The sequence below is a fragment of the Cricetulus griseus genome, chromosome 5 (genome assembly GCF_003668045.3).
Source record: "Cricetulus griseus strain 17A/GY chromosome 5, alternate assembly CriGri-PICRH-1.0, whole genome shotgun sequence".
Classification (NCBI taxonomy): Eukaryota; Metazoa; Chordata; class Mammalia; order Rodentia; family Cricetidae; genus Cricetulus; species Cricetulus griseus.
This window is the reverse complement of record NC_048598.1, coordinates 13,090,705-13,111,188: the sequence shown is the minus strand read 5'-3', so window position 1 is coordinate 13,111,188 and position 20,484 is coordinate 13,090,705. Positions and strand designations below refer to the sequence as shown.

Genomic DNA, 20,484 nt, shown 5'->3' with positions numbered 1-20,484 from the left:
ACATGGTGGCTCACAACCATCTATAATAGGATCTGATGCCCTCTTCTGGCAGGCAGGCATACATGCAGAGCACTCATACATAAAACATAAATTTTTAAAAATAAATAATAAACAGTCCTCAGTATTGTTTTAAATTACTATTTATGGTGACTCAAAAGTTCCGGGTTGATGAACAGACACACTCTGTCTCCCCTTACTACAAGCCCATCATCATTGCTCTCATTAACTCCTCAGTGACGTCAGGAGGAAAGAAGGACAGACATTACAGCAGCCTGCTTGTGGCGTGTGGCTGGTCAGAACCAAATCACAGCTTCCCTGCAGTTTGAAAGGGCTCACAAGTTTCATCTTTGTTTTTAAATTTAAAGTTATGATTTAATTTTAGAGAGCATCATTAAAATAGCACCGAAATTTTTACTAAACAATACTTAACACCAAAAGACAAGCTTGAATTCTTCCAACTTCAATTATGTGCAAGGTTTGGTAAAAAATAAACACAAAGTTAATGCCTATTATTCGAACCATTTTTGAAGCTCTTCCTTTACAAAAAGCAGAACTTCCACTAAGGAAAAAGTATTTCAATGATTTTCATATGCAGAGAATAACTTGGCACATAGTTAAACTGTTGAACATAGAAAATGACTAACCAAACCCACAGTAAGAACACAAAAAAATTGGCTTTTGGGCTTCAGCTCCCAACTGTGGCTTACTATATAAACATAGGCTTATGTAAGTTTCAGTTTTAGTAGTCCTGGGTTTTACTGTGAATAAACAGTAAATCAAATATGAAAGCTACATAAAGAAACCCTAGAAAATGTTCAAATAAAGTTCATAATTTCTTCTGTAAAATGCTAACATTTGAAAATATAAGAAAATTTCCTCTTACCTACTACAAACATGATCTATAAGTAGAGACACAGAATCTAGATTATTGTCAAGTTTGGTATTGTGATATAGGCACCGGTCCCTTTGTAGTTCCACCGCCTGCCGCAGGAGAGTCTGTAAACGCCGTGGGGGAAGCATCACTGATGGTGGTAAATAGGCTTTAATAAAAGATATTTTAAAAAAGAGAAATAAAAATAATAATAAACCGTAAACTTTTATTTAAGACATTCACTCCTCTTCTGTTGTACCTTTTACCTCAGTATTGTTTCCTTACATAGACAAGCTCTAGGGAGAGGCAAGTATTTTCAAAAGCTACAGTGATATCACCACTAAAAAGGAATATACTGGCCGTATCCTGTAGGTGGAGTTTCTGAGGGGAATAACACCACATATGGAAACACATGACAAAAGTAAAAAGAAAATGGATAGAAAATCCAATGATGATTATGTATCAGTAGACAATCAGTATAAGATAAATCTTCAGTTAACAAAGAGTAGGCCAAGCTGGGCAGTGGTGGCATACGCCTTTAATCCCAGTACTAGGGAGGCAGAGGAGGGTGGATCTCTGTGAGTTCGAGACCAGCCTGGTCTACAAAGTGAGTTCCAGGACAGCCATGTCTACACAGAGAAACCCTGCCTCGAAAAATTAAAGAGTAAGCCAAAACACTGAGGCTACTAGAATCAAGGGTACTGTGGAGATTCAGAGAATGAAAATAAATACAAACTTATTCTAAATACTCTTATGCTTTACATTTCTCCCAAGCATGTGGAATATGTATTTTCTGATTCTTGAGACTTCCACTCTCTGCAACATAACAGCATGGTTTTAATGGAAAGGAGGTATTTTACATAAAGATATGATAAAAATGAAATCCCTCCCCAACACAACTTGAAAGTGATCAAACACAGCTGGGAGAAGCATAAAACAATTTACCTAAAGAAATCCAGTCCCTGCCGGGCGTTGTTGGCGCACGCCTTTAGTCCCAGCACTCGGGAGGCAGATGCAGGTGGATCTCTGTGAGTTCAGAGAGACCAGCCTGGTCTATAAGAGCTAGTTCCAGGACAGCCTCCAAAGCCACAGAGAAACCCTGTCTCAAAAAAACCAAAAAAAGAAAGAAAAAAAAAAAAAAAAAAGAAATCCAGTCCCTACTAAACAAAACAACGAACAAAAACTGTAAAATGCATATGACTTACAGCTGTGGTTTACATTTTTTTCCTCTAACCATTGTACTTTTCATCCAAAGAAAATCTTAGGAGCATGACTAAAGAATACAAAAGCAAGGAGAATTCGAGTCCAGCACCTCTACATTGACTCCAGATCACATCTGGTGAGTGGGAGAATCCTCCATGTAAAGGACTTCTTAATGGATTCCTTCCACAAAAACTCAAAGCTGTGTCTAAACACAAGCTTCCTATTTGATCTATATTCCTTCCTTCAATCTAGGAGGAAATAAATATCAAAAATGATCTCTTACTCTGAAGCTTGTCCAGCAGTTTGGAGCGGGAGGCTGTTCCCTTGCCTTCCCACTCAGCCTTTGCTCGTAGGTCTTCTGCATGGCTACACATCAGATACCTGTAACAGAGTAAGCAGCAAATCTCAAACACTTTTCTTTGGAATATAATTGAAAACAGCGGATTGTATTTTCACAATCAAGTTCTTGCTTACACCAATCAAGAAAAACATTTTTTGGAGTGAATTCGATTTATTAATACAATCTTGTACCCTCATAAATTAAAAGGCAATAGACTATTCCCTTAAATACACAATATTGTCACTGTAATTAAGAGTACTCCCTTCTACTGTTATATATATGTAGCTTACTTTGTGCCATGTTACGTTCCAAATCCTCAGCACACACTTTACTGAATGCCCATAACTAAGTATGTTCCTGCAGAGAACATACTTCCAAACCTGGCTTTTCTCAGGGGAACAGGATTGAGCAAAAGAAGTACAGGCTCCTGGTGGCGCATGCCTTCAATACCAGCACTTGGGAGGCAGAGTAATTGGGAGGCAGAATAAGGCAGATCTCAGTGAGTTTGAGGCCATCCTAGTCTACAGAGTGAGTTCTAGGACAGCCAGGGCTACACAGAAAAACCCTGTGTGAAAAACAAAACAAAACAACCCCCCCAAAAACCGAAATCAACAACAAAAAAGCAGCACAGACCTTATTCAACTGATAGGTGAGATCTGGCAGCTAACTCTCCCAGGTGCTCTGCCAAATATACCTTTCTTGTCACTTATATAAAGGGCAATCAGGCAACACGGGTGAACTACAAGTTCCCTGCTGCACAGTTAAGGCAGTGACCCCTCTCAGACAGCAGGGTCAATGCCCCCCGCCCCCCTTTCCTCAACTGAAGAAAGGATCACAGAGTCTAAATAAACAGAGGAGCGTCTCCTTTCTATTTAGTATGGATACAGCATTTTAGTTAATGAAAAAACTTTTTAGAAAGTGTAATTATACTTGATATTAGGAAAACTTTGTCTCTAAACTAATTATGAGGAGCAAGAGAGAGGGCTCTGTGGGTCAAGGCTCTTTAAACACAAGTCTGCCTGCCAACCTGATTTTGATTCTTAGAACCCACAAGCCAGGAGAACTACTCACACAAGTTGTCCTCTGATCTCGACATATGCATACACACCACACAAAGTGGAAAATGGGGGTGTGGTGGTACATGTGTTTAATCCCAGCACCCGGGAGGCAGAGGCAGGCGGCACTCCGAGTTCTAGCCCAGCTTGGTCTACAGAGTGAGTTCCAAGACAGGCTCCAAAGATACACAGAGAAACCCTGTCCCAAAAAGCCAAAATAAAAACAAAACCCCAAACAAAGTCATAGGTTCAATCCCAGTAAGTAAGGAAGAGGACCTATGGTTGTTTCTGTGCTCTTTACAAGAATATGCAGTAAGCCTTGGATTTAGACAAATGTACTTATGGAAAGTAACATGGTAGAACTGAAAAGACATAGCACAAGCAGGAATTTTATTTTCTTTCAAGATCACTTCAAAATAAAAACTATGCATTAAATTATAAGTTCTGGCCCATGTGGTAATGTGCACCTTTAATCCCAACACCTGGGAAGCAGAGTCAGGTGGATCTCCCCACCACACACTCAGGGTTTCTCTGTGTGTCCTGGGATGTCCTAGTATTCACTCTGTAGACCAGGCTGGCTTCACATTCAGAGATCCACCTGTCTCCACCTCCTGAATGTTAGGATCAAAGGTGTGTGTCACCACCACCCAGTTGTAACCAGCCCAATTATACACCATGTAATGAGACCATGCTTCTAAGCAGTTAAGCAACTGCTGATTTTGTATGCAGAGCACTTGTCTGCTCTCCACTGCTTGCTGTGATCCAAAACCATGAAGTTTTTGAAATGGTATCTTTGGCTATATGGATTTTTTTTCCCCTTCACCTATTAAAAGTATCTCAAATCTTTTCTGTTCTTGTTTTCATTTGTTTGAGATTGGGGTTTCCTGGTTGTCCTAGAACTCGCTCTATAGAGACCAATCTGGCCTCTGTCTAAATAGGTTGTATACACATAAATGAATTTATCCAGAACTAACAATTTAGCAACATCCAGGTACTTTCTATCTCACACACAAAAAAAATTAACGAACCATAACTCTGACCAACAGTAAACTTCTGTCTATAAAGATCTTAGCCCCTTAATGAATCTGGAGTCTAAGACCCCACTTCCTTACCCACTAAGAACATGAATTCGTTCTGTATTGTATTTCAGCGGCGTGAGCTCACAGCGCAGAACTTGAAGTGCCTCCAGGACCTTGCCATCCTCCAGGTACTCCAGGTACTTCTGCTGCAGCAGCAAAAACTTCATCCTCTGACATGACAGAAAGCAGCAGTCAGGGAAAAAAGTTGACGGAAGTTTCAGAAAATGTTTGTGCCTAAACAGAACAGTAGAAACCATTCTACTATGCCTTTTGAAAATAATTTTATAAAGCTTCAAGATGACTCAAAATATTTTTCTTTTACGAGTCATAGTAGGTTAAATGACTGCTCAAGTCTACATAGTAATAAAACTCTGAAAAATTTCCAGTCAGGATCATTAGTGACTAAGGCATTATCAATATAAGAAGGGAAAACAAACAAAAAATGAATTCTGCTCTTACATTTCTTTAAAATTTTATTTATCAACATTTAAAACGATTCCAAGAATTCCAAATTTGCTTTTCAAATTTTCTGACTATCTTAATAGGGCAGTAAAAAATCTTATGCAGCAGGCTTTGAAAACACTGATGAAAAAAAAGTCCAGTTAATGGAAGAGTTATTGGAAAGGCATGATGCAGCAGGGGTGTAGCTCATTTGTACAGCGCTTGCATAGTATAGAGAGATCTGGATTTGATTCTAGCACCACAAAAATAACAATGAAAAAACAATTCAACAAAAACCCTAAACCAAAAAAAAAAAGCCACAATATGAAAGAGAAACTAAGGTGACTTGGAAGGTAGAACTAAAGTCATTAGGTATTAGTATGAAAGTACCAGATTTTGGCTTATCTCAAGTAAAACCTGCTTTCTAACAGAGGCACACTCCAGGTTGGTATGCAAAAGTTTGGAGATCCTGTGACTAAACCGGGAGAGCATGAGCTTTCTCTGCAGTTAGAAAGCTGCTGTCAGACAGGAGAGGGCTGGATTTAATGGCCTTTGGGAAGAATCTACTATGTCTGTATATTTTGTCATAATCTGCTCACTAATGTGTTTAGCAACAAAGCACAGATAAATATTTGTCCACAAAAATAAAGCACTTTTCAGTTATGAGAAATGTTTGGTTTTAACACTTCTAATGTTACATTATCATCTTACTCTAAACTTAAAAATGATGACCACAACCCTAGCAGTTTCCACTAGACAGAGCAGTAGCTGCCAACTATTCTATCTAGAATGTCTTCTATGCTTGCAGCTTGACTAAGGACCTCTGTTTGGAGGACCATCTCACATTTGTTACTTGTGCTTCAGCAAACATGGCAGAAAATGCTCATCACATTTAGAAGCTCCATGGATTGTGAAAAAGCAAAGTCCACTTTTAAAAAAAAGTTGTTACAAAATGGTTTACAGAAATTAACATGTAACAACAGAATTCAGAGCACAATAAACTGCTTTGTATTCTATATTTAAGTAGTACCTATAAGATATAAACTATTGGCTTATTCTACTGTGTCTCAAATACAAAAGTTATTTTAAACCCTCTTATATAAACCAGGCAACTATTTAAAACATATCTGTTGTGAGACCTGTTACTTCTGTTTGGTAATCTAATCTTAAAGTTGTAGGTAAGACAAACAAACAAAAAACCCTTTTCAAACTGAGACATACTCCTATAACTAGGAAATCACACTTACCAATTTTACACATAAGGTTAGACTAATCAGTTTCAGAAACAGACTAATTAATTAGCAAGATGCTTTGAAAAGGGTGTTGTACATGTATCCTTAAGTTTAATTTTATATGTCAAGTAAAAAAAAAAAAACTTAGAAGTTCACCAGGTGACAAAATCCCCAAATTAAATTTAAAAATCTTAGAAAGGGGAGGGGCATTATATGTGAAATTACTAGGCTATTGTCACCATCTTCTGAAAAAAATTAATTTTACAAAATAAAGCTTCTATGTTACCAACACTCTGTTCAAGGTTTCATTAACTTAGTGTATTTTTAAGTCAAGCTTAAGCAATGCCTCATGCAACTAGTCAGCATGGATTTCATTTCCTCACTAAATTTTCTCAGCAACTGGGAATTTGGGAATCATTTTTTCCTTTTAATTCCAGGCAAATCATTGCTCATTTACTATTAATCGAAAGGCCCTATACTCCTCCTTCCCTTGTTCCAGTGTGTAAATGGACAGTGTTAACCTCTCCTTCTCTTGTCCCAGTGTGTAGAGGGACAGTGCCCATTGTTATTTCTCCCGTACTTTCTCATCAAGACCATGGCAGAATGTTACTGCATTCTACCAGTAAAGATAAAAAAGGAAGGCAAACTAGACCTTTGAGCAAAGCCAACACAAACACATATTCCTGTATATACAGGGAATGCTATAAAAGCAACACCAGAACATTTTTATGAGTCATTTTATCCAAATTAAGACAATGAACACCCTCAAAGGTTGCTTAAGGCACTGCAACTAATATGCTGCTAGACAAATACAGCTAAAGAGCTTGAGAAAAAAATGTTTATCCATCTGAAACTCAGCTCAAATATCTGACACACAGTAGCAATGAAGATGTATTTTACTTTCCTAAATTTAAAGCTCAAAATGAATATAATATCAAGAAAATAAAGGCCCTTTAATGCGCCAGTGATGTTCATTCCTGAGAAGTTTAAAATCAGGCAACACTGAAGCTTGCTTTAAACATCAGAGGCTTCTAAAAGAAGCCAGACGGTAGGAAAAGGAAGGAGGAAATAACACCCTCTTTGAGTTTTTCCAATTAGATCTTCATCAGACTATTTCAGGTCACTGATGATATTTCAATGACTTTGGGCCCCAGCAATATTTTCTTCTTTCCTTTAAAATCTAATAAAAACCCAAAATTGAAATTTCTTCTTGGACCCCCACCCCCAACACACACAAGCCTTACCCAATATCTGAATCACTATTCTTCTCCTCACATTAAAGACTGAATTTTAACACTGAAGAAAAACTCAAATGTTAGTGTCTCCATGGAGGGGAATCTCCTAATTTTGTGATGGCTTTAACTCTATAATAATGTTATAAGCAAATTTTGCCAATTAAATCCTAATCCAAGGAAAGGAGAAATAAATTATATTTATGCTAAGGATCTCAAAGCTCTTATTTGACTTTATGAGTTAATTTTTATGTCAAGTCCATATCTGCTCCTTTTGTTAAAACTATTTCAAATGCCCATCCAGATGCCCGGACATGGCATTATCAATTCAAACTCATGATTTTAGCATTTAAAACCCACAACATCTGCTCTTCTGTGTATCATTTGACTGAAAACCATTTTAAAGTGTGGGGGACAGAGGAAAAGTGAGGGAAGTAAACTAGAGCAATAAAAACATTCAGATTTAAAAAGTAAAAGTTCAGTCTGAAGGCCAGGGATGCAGCTAAGTGGCAGGGCACAGGCTAACCCAGTCAAGGCAGGCTCTGGCTTCAGTCCCATCACTGGAAATGATGGCGATGGGCAGTCTGAGACTGCACTGCCACCAAAATCTGCGTAGGTAATTAAGTCCTTACGTTAAAAGCCCACATAGCTGTCTTCTAAGATACTATTACAAATTTCAACATCATTATATTAAATGATCATCTAGCAATGAAGTCTGGAAGGAATAAATGGGATTAGAAAGGTGAAGAACGGCTTCAAAAAATGCTGAACTGAATCTTTTAAAGCAATTGATTCATCAATGCTTATGGGAGACAAAAGTTGGACCCCTTTCTTTGTATAAATACCTAAACAGTTTGATGGTGTGAGGCTCAGCCAGAGATTTAATCTTCATCTTTTATTAGATCCTAGAATGTTCTACAGACTCAACAGGCTGTAAAAAGAAAGGATTCCTCCTTATTATCTATAACTACCTTTCTCCAATTTACATGTTGCTTCTATTGAAGTTTCTAATGAGTCATAATCTAAACCCAAGCAGAAGTCTCAAATTACTACAAATAAAATTTTAAAAGAAGTGAATCCATTAAATTTTTTGCTATCAGAGTACAGATACAATTTGGATAAACTTTAAAAAAAAAATGAAAACACACTCCAATAAATCACACCAAAATACTCCACAAATAAATTTCTTTATAGCCACCAATAAATCCCAATTCTAATTTTGGCCACTTTGTTTTGTTTTAGATCATTCAGCCAAAAATTTGTGAAAAACTGCTCAATTAATACATACTCAGGTGCCAGGCATTGGTGGCACACGCCTTTAATTCCAGCACTAAGGAGGCAGAGGCAGGAGTGTCTCTGTGAGTTCAAGGCCAACCTGGTCTATAGAGTGAGTTCCACGACAGCCAGGGCTGTTGCAGAGAAACCATGTCTCAAAAAATAAAAACAAAACAAAAAAAACAAAAACCCACCTCAGGGTTTAAACCCCAGACATAACAATTGAGGACATCTCTATTTCCTGAAAAAAATTTAATCCCTTCAAATATGTATGCTTACTTTAGCTCACTTTTACTTTTAAATTATTCTATGGAACTATTTATTTCTTAAGTTAAATCATTTGACTTTTTACTCATTTAAATTTTTTAATACTTTGGGTATTTATTGAAAGAACAGAACCATGAATTTAACTACACATCTGTCATACTTCTTTAGACCTTTAATTTTCCTAAAGCCCACTTTCTAAGATTATATTATTATACAGAATTATATCAAGAATTTGAAACTATTTTGTAATAAGAATTTTTTAAAAGAAAAAACCCAACTCCATTAAAGTTTATAGACAAAGGTTAAAAAAAAGGTTAATGTTTGACCCAATTTTAAAAAAAGAACCAAAATGCTAATGGTCACTCACTAATATTTAACAACAGCTGGCTTCCCTACTCTACTTCCTAGTCTCCTCCTTTCCCTCCCCACCAGACAGGAAACTGCTTTTGACAATAAATCAATCAGCTATAAGTTTATAAGCCAGCAACTGATTCTTCCAAGCTTTTCAATCACTAGTGCTTAAAAAACAATGTATCCCTTCCTAAAGAATTAAAACTTATCAGCATAAAAAACCAAACCAAACCCATAAAGGTTAATGAAGGAAGTTAACAGGGTAAACTCCTAAACTCATCTTAACAAAATAAAGACGTTAAGCAGGGCCCACTGATCAAACCTGCACCTAAATCCCTCCAAGTGACACACATTATACAAACTCTGACACTTGTCAATGCATGTAACTTGAATGGAAGAAAATGGTGGGCACACCAACAGTAATGATTTGGCTTGACTATGTAATTCCAATGACCAAAAAAATAACATACCAGCTTCTTCATGCTGGTATGTTATACACAAACCCAAACATATTTTCTCTTCAACAAACATATTCAATATTTTGAGCAATATAAAAGTATAATTAGCCTTTACCTAACAATATAAGGCTCCTATTAACAGCACTAAAAGCAGGAAGATGTTCAAGTTTTTATAGGGCTTAAATTATGGTTTCAAATTACACATTTACTAAGTATGACATAAAACATTTAAAGTTCATAGCTTACAACCATAAACAACTCATCCTTATTTATAAATTATATAAATTTACTTTCAAGCCTCTTAAAATCAGATGCCTATAAGTTATCAATAACCTAAAATAAGCATAAGTGTGAAACTAAGAACAAAAGTGTATTTACCACAATTATTCCCAACAACGTTTGAGAGATTTCAAGTGCGCCTCTTACCACAATAGCATGAGGAGAATGCACTAAAGGCTTTAGTTCATTCAGGTCATTTTCTGCCTGCAAAAGTTGGCATAAAAGAAAAACAAAAATGTCACAAAATTTCCATCAAATACCTAATTTTAGCAGCAGTCATACAGCTCTGTATGCCCTACTTTACCTTATCCCAGTCTCCTTCCATGACATGATTTCGGAATTTGGTAGCAGAAGGATGTTCTAAACGACATCCTGACTCTTGCATGAGGAGATCAACAGTCTGGCTGCAGGAGAGATACAGTGTAAAAAAGACCTGACCAACTTTAGGGATTTACTCTTCCTAATACACTAGTGTTTACAACATCATAAAGAAGAAAGAAGAAAAGAGCTTTAAAACACTTGGTTAAATAAATCATTTAAAATGCCACCTACACTTAAAAACTTTTCTTGAAACCATAACTAGCTTCTCCCTACTTCTGCCATTTAATGTTTCACAAGTTTAAAAGAGTATACAATTTCTAAAAATGTGCTCTAGCCAACTGGTCAAGTAAAAACTAGAATCTAGAAATCATCTATGGCACAGCATTTTGGAAGACAGAACACAAGGTGACAGACGGCCTGTGTTAGGTAGAGCTTCCCTTCCAGGTATTTTGCTTGTATGTAAATTCTGCTAGGTCAATCTTCAAAATTAAAACAAATCCAGCATCAAAAACCATTTCCTTTCTCTCCATACTAAAAATAGCCAATTTACTATGGTGTAGATTCCAAACAGTCACGAGTTATTTCCGCCTGCTGCTGTCAGCTTGCTGCTTCCCTCAGTAATATGTTCTGTTAGCATTCACAAAATTTATTTCATGCTTACCCTTTTCCTTTAGGGACTAAAGTGAAATCTTTCCAGATTTTTCTTTGGGAGCCTAACTCATCAAATGTGGTTTCATTTGGTATCTAAATGGTACCTAACTTTGTTATCTAAAACCTTCATTCAGCAGTCGTATATTTATGTTCATGGCTTTACTTATTCGTTTCTTTAGTGCTCCTTATTTTTCAGTTCAACAGTGCAATGCCCAGCTCGAGAATCAAAATACTTGTCACTAGTGCTGTTGTCCCCATTTCCCAACAAGTACGTACGTACGTGTACACACACACACACACACACACACACACACACACACACACACACACACACACACAGACACCCTACAACAACAACCACCTTGACACTTAAGCCTAAGAGTTTATTTTAAATTTGAGGCTAGGAAACTGTTGCATGTTTACCCAGTCAGCTCCTTCTGGCTCTGACACCTTCATTCAGCTCCAGGACACTCCCACCAACCTTACTTCAACACTCCCTTAGTTCTTCCTTTGTGTGTGTACAAAATAGTGGATTTTGGTTAAACCCGATGCCCTACCTTCACCCTATAAGTTAAAGGCCACCCCAACTGTATTTGAAAACAAATGATCCACCAGACCAGACATCACTTTTTCAGAGGCAATCTTCTTGGTTGTTTTTCAAATGGGATTTCACCAGTGCTAGGCCTTTAGTACACACACAGCCTCAGCATGACTTCAACTCCGTATTATTCCCATCAGATTTACTCGACAGCCTCTTTCCAAATTACCCCCAGCCCCTTAGTTCCCATAAACACTTGTAAGCGACTGTCCTTCCTGATTGGTAGTTTGCCTGGGCTGTTGTCGGTCACGGGTGGGGGTGGGGAGGTGTCCCACAAAGATGCCTCTGAGACACACTTGAAAAACAAATCCTCCAAGGTTCATTATTTCCACCGCTCCGAGCCACCCCTCCCCCAGCACCAACACCCTGGGTGTCCGCCTCCTCGGGCCGACGACGATCGGGCTCTGGAGGTGCGTGGGGAGGGGTCGCTCTGGGCTGCCACCACCCGTCCGTCCCCAGCCCAGGCGGTCCAGCTCGTCTCCCGACAGCAGACAGCGGGCCGATTCGTTTCCCTCGGCCTCCCTCCCGCTGCTGCCGGAGCTGTCTGTCCCCCACAACCCTCCCGGCGGCCGGGCCCGGGCCTCGCCAGGTGCAGGACGGACGACACTTACTTGAGCCCTAGGCCATTGAGGTGCTGTCCTATGAGCCTAATGACATCCTCATCCGACTGCGAGAGCCGCTTCTTCTTCTTGAGGCTGCTGCCCAGCTCGGGGGTAGCCAGGGCGGCGGCGGCGGCGGTGGCGGAGGCCGCGGCGGCCCCGCCGGGAACCCCGTTATTGACACTCAGGCTGTTGCTATTGTTGCCAGCGGCGGAGGGGGCGGCAGGCAGGAGCCCGTTGGCGTGGGCCAGGTCCCCCGCGGACGCCGCCGAGGGGGACGACTCCCCGTTCTGCGCCGACAGACAGGCGAGCTCCGGGGTCTGGCCCTGGCCCCCGCCGCCCCGCCGCCGCCGCCTCCTCCCGCCCCGTTGGCCTGCATGCTGCCGCCGCCGACCAGGCTGTGGCCGCTGCTCCGCTGGGGGGCGGCGGGGGCGGCCGGAGGCAGTCCCACCACCACCACCACGGAGGAGGAGGAGGAGGCGGCGGCGGGCGAGGGCGAGGGCGAGGGCGAGGGCGGGGGGGGGAGGCCTGCTCGGCCGGCCGAGGCCCCGGGCTCTCCTGCTCCCTCCGCCGCCGAGGCTCGGGGCTTCTTCCGCGGGGGCGGGGAGGCTCCGCCGGCGTCCGAGTCGGAGGAGGAGGAAGCGGAGGCCAGAGTTTCCTCGCCGAGAGAGGCCGTGGTGGGAGGCCGGCGGGGCGCGGCGGGGGTCGGCGGGGCGGGAGGAGGGGGAGAAGGAGGACCGGGCCCTTCCCCCCCCTCCGGAGGCGCTCGCGGCGCGGCCCGGGGGCTCGCGGGCACCGGCGGGGCGCGGGCCCGAAGCTGGGCCCCGGCGGGCGGCGGCGGCGGCGGAGGCGGCGGTGGCGGCGGCGGCGGGCGGCGGCGGCGGAGGCAGCGGCCGCCTCGGTGCTCGGTGCGCGCCGCTCCGCTCCCTGGTGTGTTGATTCTTCCCCCAGCTGCTGCTTAATGGAGTCCGGGCGCTGGCGTCACAGGAAATGCCTATACTGCCCTCCTCGCTCACTTCCGGCAGCAGGTATGGAACCTATAGGGGACTGTCACCCAGCACGTGTGCGTCCGGCAGCCGGGGTGAGGCCGCGGGGCCGGGCCGAGGGCGACGGCCGCCGGGGGGGGGGGTCCCCGCCCCGGGTGCGGGGTGGCCCGGCACGAGCCCGGCCGCGCTGGCCGGCCGAGGGCCGCCCTGGTGCCCGGGCCTGGTGTTGCGAGCTCGGCCCGCAGTAAGTTCGCAGCCAGCCAGCCAGCCCCCGAGGCCCCGCGGCGGGCTGGGAGGCGGAGTTCGTGTCCCCGCCGTGCACCCGGAGTGACCCGGAGAGGAGCGGCCCGCTGGCGTGGAGGGCACCGCAGACGCACCGGCCTGGGCCAGGGTGTGGCCGGCCGGCCGGCCCGCGGCCTGGTTTTGCAGCTGCAACTTGAAGCGCAAGGGTGTGCTAGGCCCCTGTCCGCCGGCTGGCTGCAGGCTCTCTGCACCCGGGCTCAGCCACGGCCCGGTTTTAGGGTGGAAACGCTTGACCTCCCACAGCCAAGCATCACACACAGTTGTTGTATCCGTGTCACCAAAGGACGGGGAGGTGACGAGCGAGCAGAAGAGACCGTGCTCCACCCCGAGAAGGCGAAGTCGTCCGCCACTGCCTGACTGGTGGGGCAAGAAGTTACAAGGGTGTGGAGAGGATCGCACGCACTTGGCTGTGGAGTGTTACTGTTTCTGTGTTGTTTTTCTTTTAAGTGTTCCATCAGATAGATGCCTTGGTCCCGGTTCCTGCTGCCTCTCAGACAGGGGGGATTGAGGCATCGAGGCAGATCCTGGCCTGCCGTTTTCAGGTGACGGGTGTGTTCCACTGTCACCGAGCTGTACGCGGCTTTCTTGAATGGAGGAATACGGCAGCAGAGGGCTGAGATGAATGTTGCTCAGTGGTGAATGGTCCTCAGGACCCCCTCGTCAGTTACAGGTGTATGATTGCTAACACGTAGACCTGGTATGTACAGATGTTTTCTCGGAAGTTTAGGAAACCCTTGATGATTTCTCCTTTGGGAGAAAAAAAAAACAGCCTCAAGCAATACATCTTATCCCTAAAATTTACTATACTCTCAGCTCAGTAATTTTGAGGTATTTGGAGGCAGCCCTTTTCAATTTAGAAGTGCAATAAAAATTATCCTATGATTTGTCAAGAATCTATTCATCCTGCGACAGGGAAGAGAGACAGGAAGATCAGGGCAGAGTCTTCCAGTGTTTCTCAAGCTTTAACTATGCTCTCAGGTGTCAGCTGTAATTGCAAGGTGACTCACAGACTGTGTTTGTATTCACCTGAAACAAACCTTCGTTCTAGCTGAGGTAGATAGGACACAGACAGTATATCCAGCAGAGCCAGAATTACTAGATAGTTAATGTCTCCCCAGATCCCTGTATGGTAACTTTAGAAATCTTCATTATCATAAAGGTTGCTATTGTTTAGGCAAAATTTACTTTTTTGCAAGATGGTTTATAGTAATCTAGTAGGTACCCAGTAATCTCTAGGATGGATCAAGTCAGTAGCTTAATTTGAATAAAGTCTGTAGCTTTAATAATGGAAAGAACCATTTAATTACAGGCCAGGCTCCATAGCAAAAGGAGAAGGATGAAAGAAACACTAAGTAGGATTTCATTGGCACCCAAGCTCAGTATCTCAGCCTTTCTTCCATTTGGGTAACCAAGACTGCTCCTAAAATATTCTGAATTTCTGAAGTCCATATACATGTACACATTTTCATTTGTAGTAAAACAGATATTGGGGACCTGTTGTGTGAACTCTAGGTCTTTTTAGAGACCAGTTTACACTCCGCTTGCCCATGGGTAATTTTGAAATACTATCCTGCAAATTCAGAAACCTTTAGAAACATCATGTTACACGAAGAGTAGAAGAATCTATAATTGTCTTGCTTTCCGTAGAGGGATCTGGTCTTATCTCTCAGTCTTTCTTTTTGGCTAGCTCTCTTCTTAAAAGCTTCTTGCTTTTTATTTTATTTTTAGTTAACTCATAAATTATTTGCTACATATTGTACACTGTGCATATTATTTATGGAAAGGTTTTATCCCTTGCCATCTCTGTCAGCCCTTCATTACTGTCCCTGAATGTGCTGGGCTTGTTTCTTCTGAAGACCTCCTATCTTCTCTGCCAGTCTGATTGTATGGAGTTTCTCTGTGAAGACTCTGCTCCTTTTGGACCCCCTTAGGGGAGCCATTCCTGACTTCCAGCCTTTACTGTGAGTCTGTTTACTGGGTCTCCCCAATACTGAAGACTTCGGATAATCTCATTCACCAACACTCCATTAGGTCATGAAGAGGACCTTTTTGAGACCTCTTGTCTCCTGGCTTCCTCTCTTCCCTCTTCCTACAAAAGACTATGCTGGGTCTAGGATTAAGTCCAAATTGTCTCTCAGGAAAAGGTTGTGTGTATATTTAGGTGTTTTATTAATTTCTGCACTATTGTATTGGACTATATATAGCCCTATGGTAGGTACCAAATGAAAGGTAACTTCTTGCCTGTCTGTTTGGTAGTGCTAAACTGTATTGTGACCCTCAGAGTCAGCTTTGCCCGCAGCGTCTGGAAAGCAAAGGCTTCAGGATGTGTCACCCTGTCAGGGATGTTGCAGAATCTGCTACACAGTAGATTATTGAAGTGATTGACACTGAGGCTTTTTCCGGGTCTTCAGGTTATCGAGGGACTGTGTATATTTGAGACTGCCAGCAAATATACGAATGCCTTGAGGGCCGAATGTGTGTATTCATCTTAATGCAACTTAGTGCTTTTCAAACTATGGGTCATGACCCATTCGTGAGATTGATATGATGAGCTATAATTAGTGTTTTTTTTTTTAAATAAAGTCAAAAATTATACAAGCATAATTTAAGTCACCTGAAGGTGAGGTGGTTATAAAGTTAATGCCTTTCATTTCTCAGAAAGGTTTCAGGGCTGGATAGATGACTCAGCTAACACTTGTTACTCTTGCAGAAGACCCAAGTTTAATTCCCAGCACCCGAACCATCTGTAACCCTAGTTCCAGGGGATGCAACAGGCAGACACATGATGCACATACATGCATGCAGGCCAAACATTCATGCACATTTAAAGGAAAAATGAGTGAATCTTAAAAAGATTTTTTTTTTTATTTTAGGAGTTTGAAAAACAGCTGGTCAGCGGTGGAACATGCCTTTAATCCCAGTACTTGGTAGGCTGAGATGGGAAGCTCTCTGTGAGTTTGAGGAGATTAGCTTAGTCTACATAGTGAGTTCTAGGACAGCCAGAACCCTGTTTCTAAAAACCAAACATATGAAAGAAAGCAACAAAAAAAACCCACCTGTTTCAGTCCTGATTGACTAGAAAGCAACTCAGGAAATGGAAATGACAAGTGACTACTGCTATATTCCAAGGCAACACTTCTCATTCTTTTTGGGGGGGGGATGGGGAGGTTGAGACAGGGTTTCTCTGTGGCTTTGGAAGCTGTCCTGGAACTCGCTCTTGTAGACCAGGCTTGGCTGGAACTCACAGAGATCTGCCTGCCTCTGCCTCCCGAGTGCTGGGATTAAAGGCATGCGCCACCACCACCTGGCCTAACATTTTTCATTATTAAAAGTAAAATAAAAGATATCAAACCTTTTGAAAGTTGGGATGTTTTAAATATATAGGTGTTTACAGTAAAACACAAAGTAAATTTTCACAGGTGTTGGTAAAACTGGTAATAATTATGTTTCTATCCAGATTTAAATTTAGGTGTTGATGAGAATGGAGTAGTTTTAGCACACAGAAGCCCAGTCTAGCCTAGAACTCCTGTCTCTCACCTTATCTTCTGGAGTGCAGGCATTCCAAGCATGCACCAGCACACACGACTCTTACTGCTGTTTCTTTGTTTGAGGTCATAAAGTGGCAAGCTGAACTTGTTGCACTAGGGTAGGCTGGGGAGAATCAGGGGTGAATATGGGAGTGTCCTGGAGTCAGAAGACTTGGTCAGTTGCCTGGTTCTGAACAAGTCATTTGACTTCACTGTCTCTCAGACACAGTGTCATTTTTTAAAAATTTTTATTTCGTGTGCGTTGGTGTTTTTATGTCTATCATGAGGGCATCAGATCCCCTGGAACTGGAATTAAAGACAGTTGTCAACTGCCATGTGGGTGCTGAGAATTGAACCCTGGTCCTCTGAAAGAGCAACCAGTTCTCTTAATCACTGAGCCAACTCCCCAGCCCACAATATCATTTTTTAAAGTAGATAATAACCCCTATCAGTTTGTTTGATGAAGTTGGTGGATGGATGGATGAGATTGGAAAAGGCAAACAAAAAACCATGTAAACATGTTTCAAGATAAATTTAAACCTTCCACCATTTAAGAAGGATTTGAGGGAGATATCAGGTAGCTTTATTGTTGAGCTAAGGACTGAGCCACTCCCCTGCCCCAGCCCTGCCATTCAGCCTGGTCGTGTGCAGCCATATTCAGACAACCCTGTCTGTCATACTTCATGTCAGCTTTTGTGAGAGGAGGAGGTCCCAGTCACTGAGCAGTTTTATCCACTGTCTGGTGCATGTCTCTCCAGCACTTGGCTTGTTTCCCCCCTCTTTTCAAACACCCATCCACGAAGTGACCAGTCAGTAAGCAGGGTTTGAAGACACCAAGTGTATCTTTTTGGGAAGACAGAGACCTTTGAACTCAAAGTGAGCATACATCCACCTCTGCCCCAGAGAAAAGTAGCCTTTTCCTTAAATAGTTGTCTCCAGCTGTTGAGAGACCCATTTGGTAGAAATAATTATGTCTAGGGAATCTTCTGAAGGAAATGAGCCACGCTAACAAATTAGTTTTTCCTTTCACACAGCTATGGGGGATTGCTTGGAGTAGTTTTATAGTTGCTATGCCAACCTTGGGGTAGCACCACATGTTCAGCATGTGACACTAGCCTGTGGGTGCAGAGACTCACTGAAGGTTAGTGTCTGTGAAAGGCAGAGGGGTCTCCAGGGCTGCTGAGAACACAAGCCAGATACCATGCTGTACAAGGAAGGGATGGTACAGATACTGTATAATAGGAGTCTTCTTGGGAAATGAGTAAGTGCATATTCGTACATTTCTGGCAGAACAGAAATATATAGACAGTGGCTTTCTGTAGAGGGATAGAATGAAACTTTCATTACTGTTCAAATTTTCTAACTGTCAATATATTTTTAAGTGTCAACAGAGTTTATGTGTATTATGAAGATGATAGGTAAATTTGCTTTTTTTGTATTAATGTTATGCTTTTAAAACACTAGTGTTCCCAGCATTTGGGAATTAAAGACAGGTGGGTCTATGTGAATTTGAGACCAACCTGGTCTACAGAGAAAGTTCCAGGACAGCCAAGGCTACACAGAGAAACCCTGTTTTGAGAAAAAAAAACAAAAAACAAAAAAAAACAACTAGTGTTTTTAAAAGAATACTCAAAAACCATGAAAATATGAGATGTCAATCCTAATAAAAACACAACAGATAAAGCTGTGCTGTGTGTTCTGTGTTTGTTTTTCAGGGGTCTCCTTGCTGTAATCTGACTCTCCTATGCTGTCAGGCTGCTGTCTCCCACATATACACTGTCAGTCACACAAACAGACACATACACACCATCACACATGGCTAGATCCGTCTTGTGGATAAAGAACAGAAAGACATTCTTATTTATTAACTTTGAAAAGTAGATAAATAGGGCTGGGAGGTGGTGGCGCACGCCTTTAGTCTCAGCACTCGAGAGGCAGAGGCAGGTGGATCTTTGTAAGTTTGAGACCAGCCTGGTCTACAAGAGCTAGTTCTAGGACAGCCTCCAAAGCCACAGAGAAACCCTGTCTTGAACCCGGCCCCCCCCCAAAGAAAGAAAAGCAGGTAAATAATGAATAACCCTGGGAGTCCCTACATAGATTCTTAGGCAGCAGGCCCTTTGGGCAGCCTGCCTTATTCATAGTTCAAATGTACTCTTTATCTCTCTGGCATCATTATAACTCAAATAATTATGGGACAATTATGACTTAAATAAATTCTGGTTATTAAAAATATATATACACAGTCCATATAGAGATACTAGACTAATAGATATTTAAAACTGAAGATTTTTGAAGTAGGTATTTGTTTATTAAAAACTTGGATGGGACATGTGGGGAATTCCTTTAATCCCAGCACTCAGGAGGCAGAGGCAGGAGGGTCTCTGTGAGTTCAAGGCCAGCCTGGTCTACATCATTCCAGACTACTCAGGGCTACTTAGTGAAACCTGTCTCAAAATATTGAAAGGGTGTCTAGACTTTCTAGTTTATTGTTTTTAAAGTTGTTCTTGGCACTGAAGAGATGGCTCAGCAGTTTAGAGCCCTCTTTCTTTCAGAGGAACCTTGTTCTGTTTCTAGCACCCATGTGGTGGTTGACAACCGTCTATAACTACAGTTCCTGGGGATCTGACCCCTTTTCTGACCTCTGAGGTTACCAGGCACACATACATCCGTACACATGAAATAAATACATTGTTTTTGATTTTTCCAGACAGCGTTTCTCTGTAGCTTTGGAGCCTGTTCTGACACTCGCTCTGGAGACCAGGCTGGCCTCGAACTCACAGAGATCCGCCTGCCTCTGCCTCCCGAGTGCTGGGATTAAAGGCGTGCGCCACCAATGCCCATCTTATTGTCCTATTTTAATCTCCCTGGGTCTTTTTTTTTTTTTTAAGTGAGGAGAGAGGTCACAATGCCAGTGATTGTCAACATTACAAAACATAGCTGGGCACTTCTTGAGGCTAGTGTAAGGAACCCTTGGCTAGGTTGGAGGAGGGACTTGCAGGTTCTATTTGACAGTGGTGGGAGTTGCTTCTTCAGAACACAAACTTGCTTTATGCATTTCTGAAAGGAAGACTGTCCAGTTTCCCAATACCCCTTTGATCTCTTATTTCATAATGTCTGCTTCCAATACTAGGTTATTGTCAAATACTGTGACACAGAAATAAATGTGGGTAAGGTTTAGCTAGCATTGGAACAATACTGTTCTTGTTGCCTGGTGTCCAGGTCCTGTTCTTTTTTAGCACTGTATTTGGTTTGTTTTGTGTGTGATAGGGCAGTTGTACTTGTGTGGAGGTGTGGAGGTCAGAGATAACCTCAGGGAGTCAGAGGTTCTAGGGATGGAACCCAGGTCCCCAGGCTTGGCAGCAAGTGCCTTTATCCCCTGAGCCAGCCCCTGCTTTACCTTTCTTTCCTGTGATGAA

General features: G+C 42.4%; 1 protein-coding gene across 1 annotated transcript in view; it reads right to left on the bottom strand.

Moving 5' to 3' along the window:
• Wdr26 (WD repeat domain 26) overlaps positions 1–13,013 on the bottom strand; it is a 43,335-nt gene extending 30,322 nt beyond the window's left edge. Inside the window, 7 exon segments of the mRNA XM_027418809.2 lie at positions 884–1,040; positions 2,358–2,455; positions 4,582–4,718; positions 10,183–10,287; positions 10,388–10,487; positions 12,265–12,595; positions 12,598–13,013. Of these exon segments, the coding sequence (XP_027274610.1) occupies positions 884–1,040; positions 2,358–2,455; positions 4,582–4,718; positions 10,183–10,287; positions 10,388–10,487; positions 12,265–12,595; positions 12,598–12,631 (962 nt within the window). The 5' untranslated portion in view covers positions 12,632–13,013.
• Positions 13,014–20,484: the final 7,471 nt, after the last annotated feature.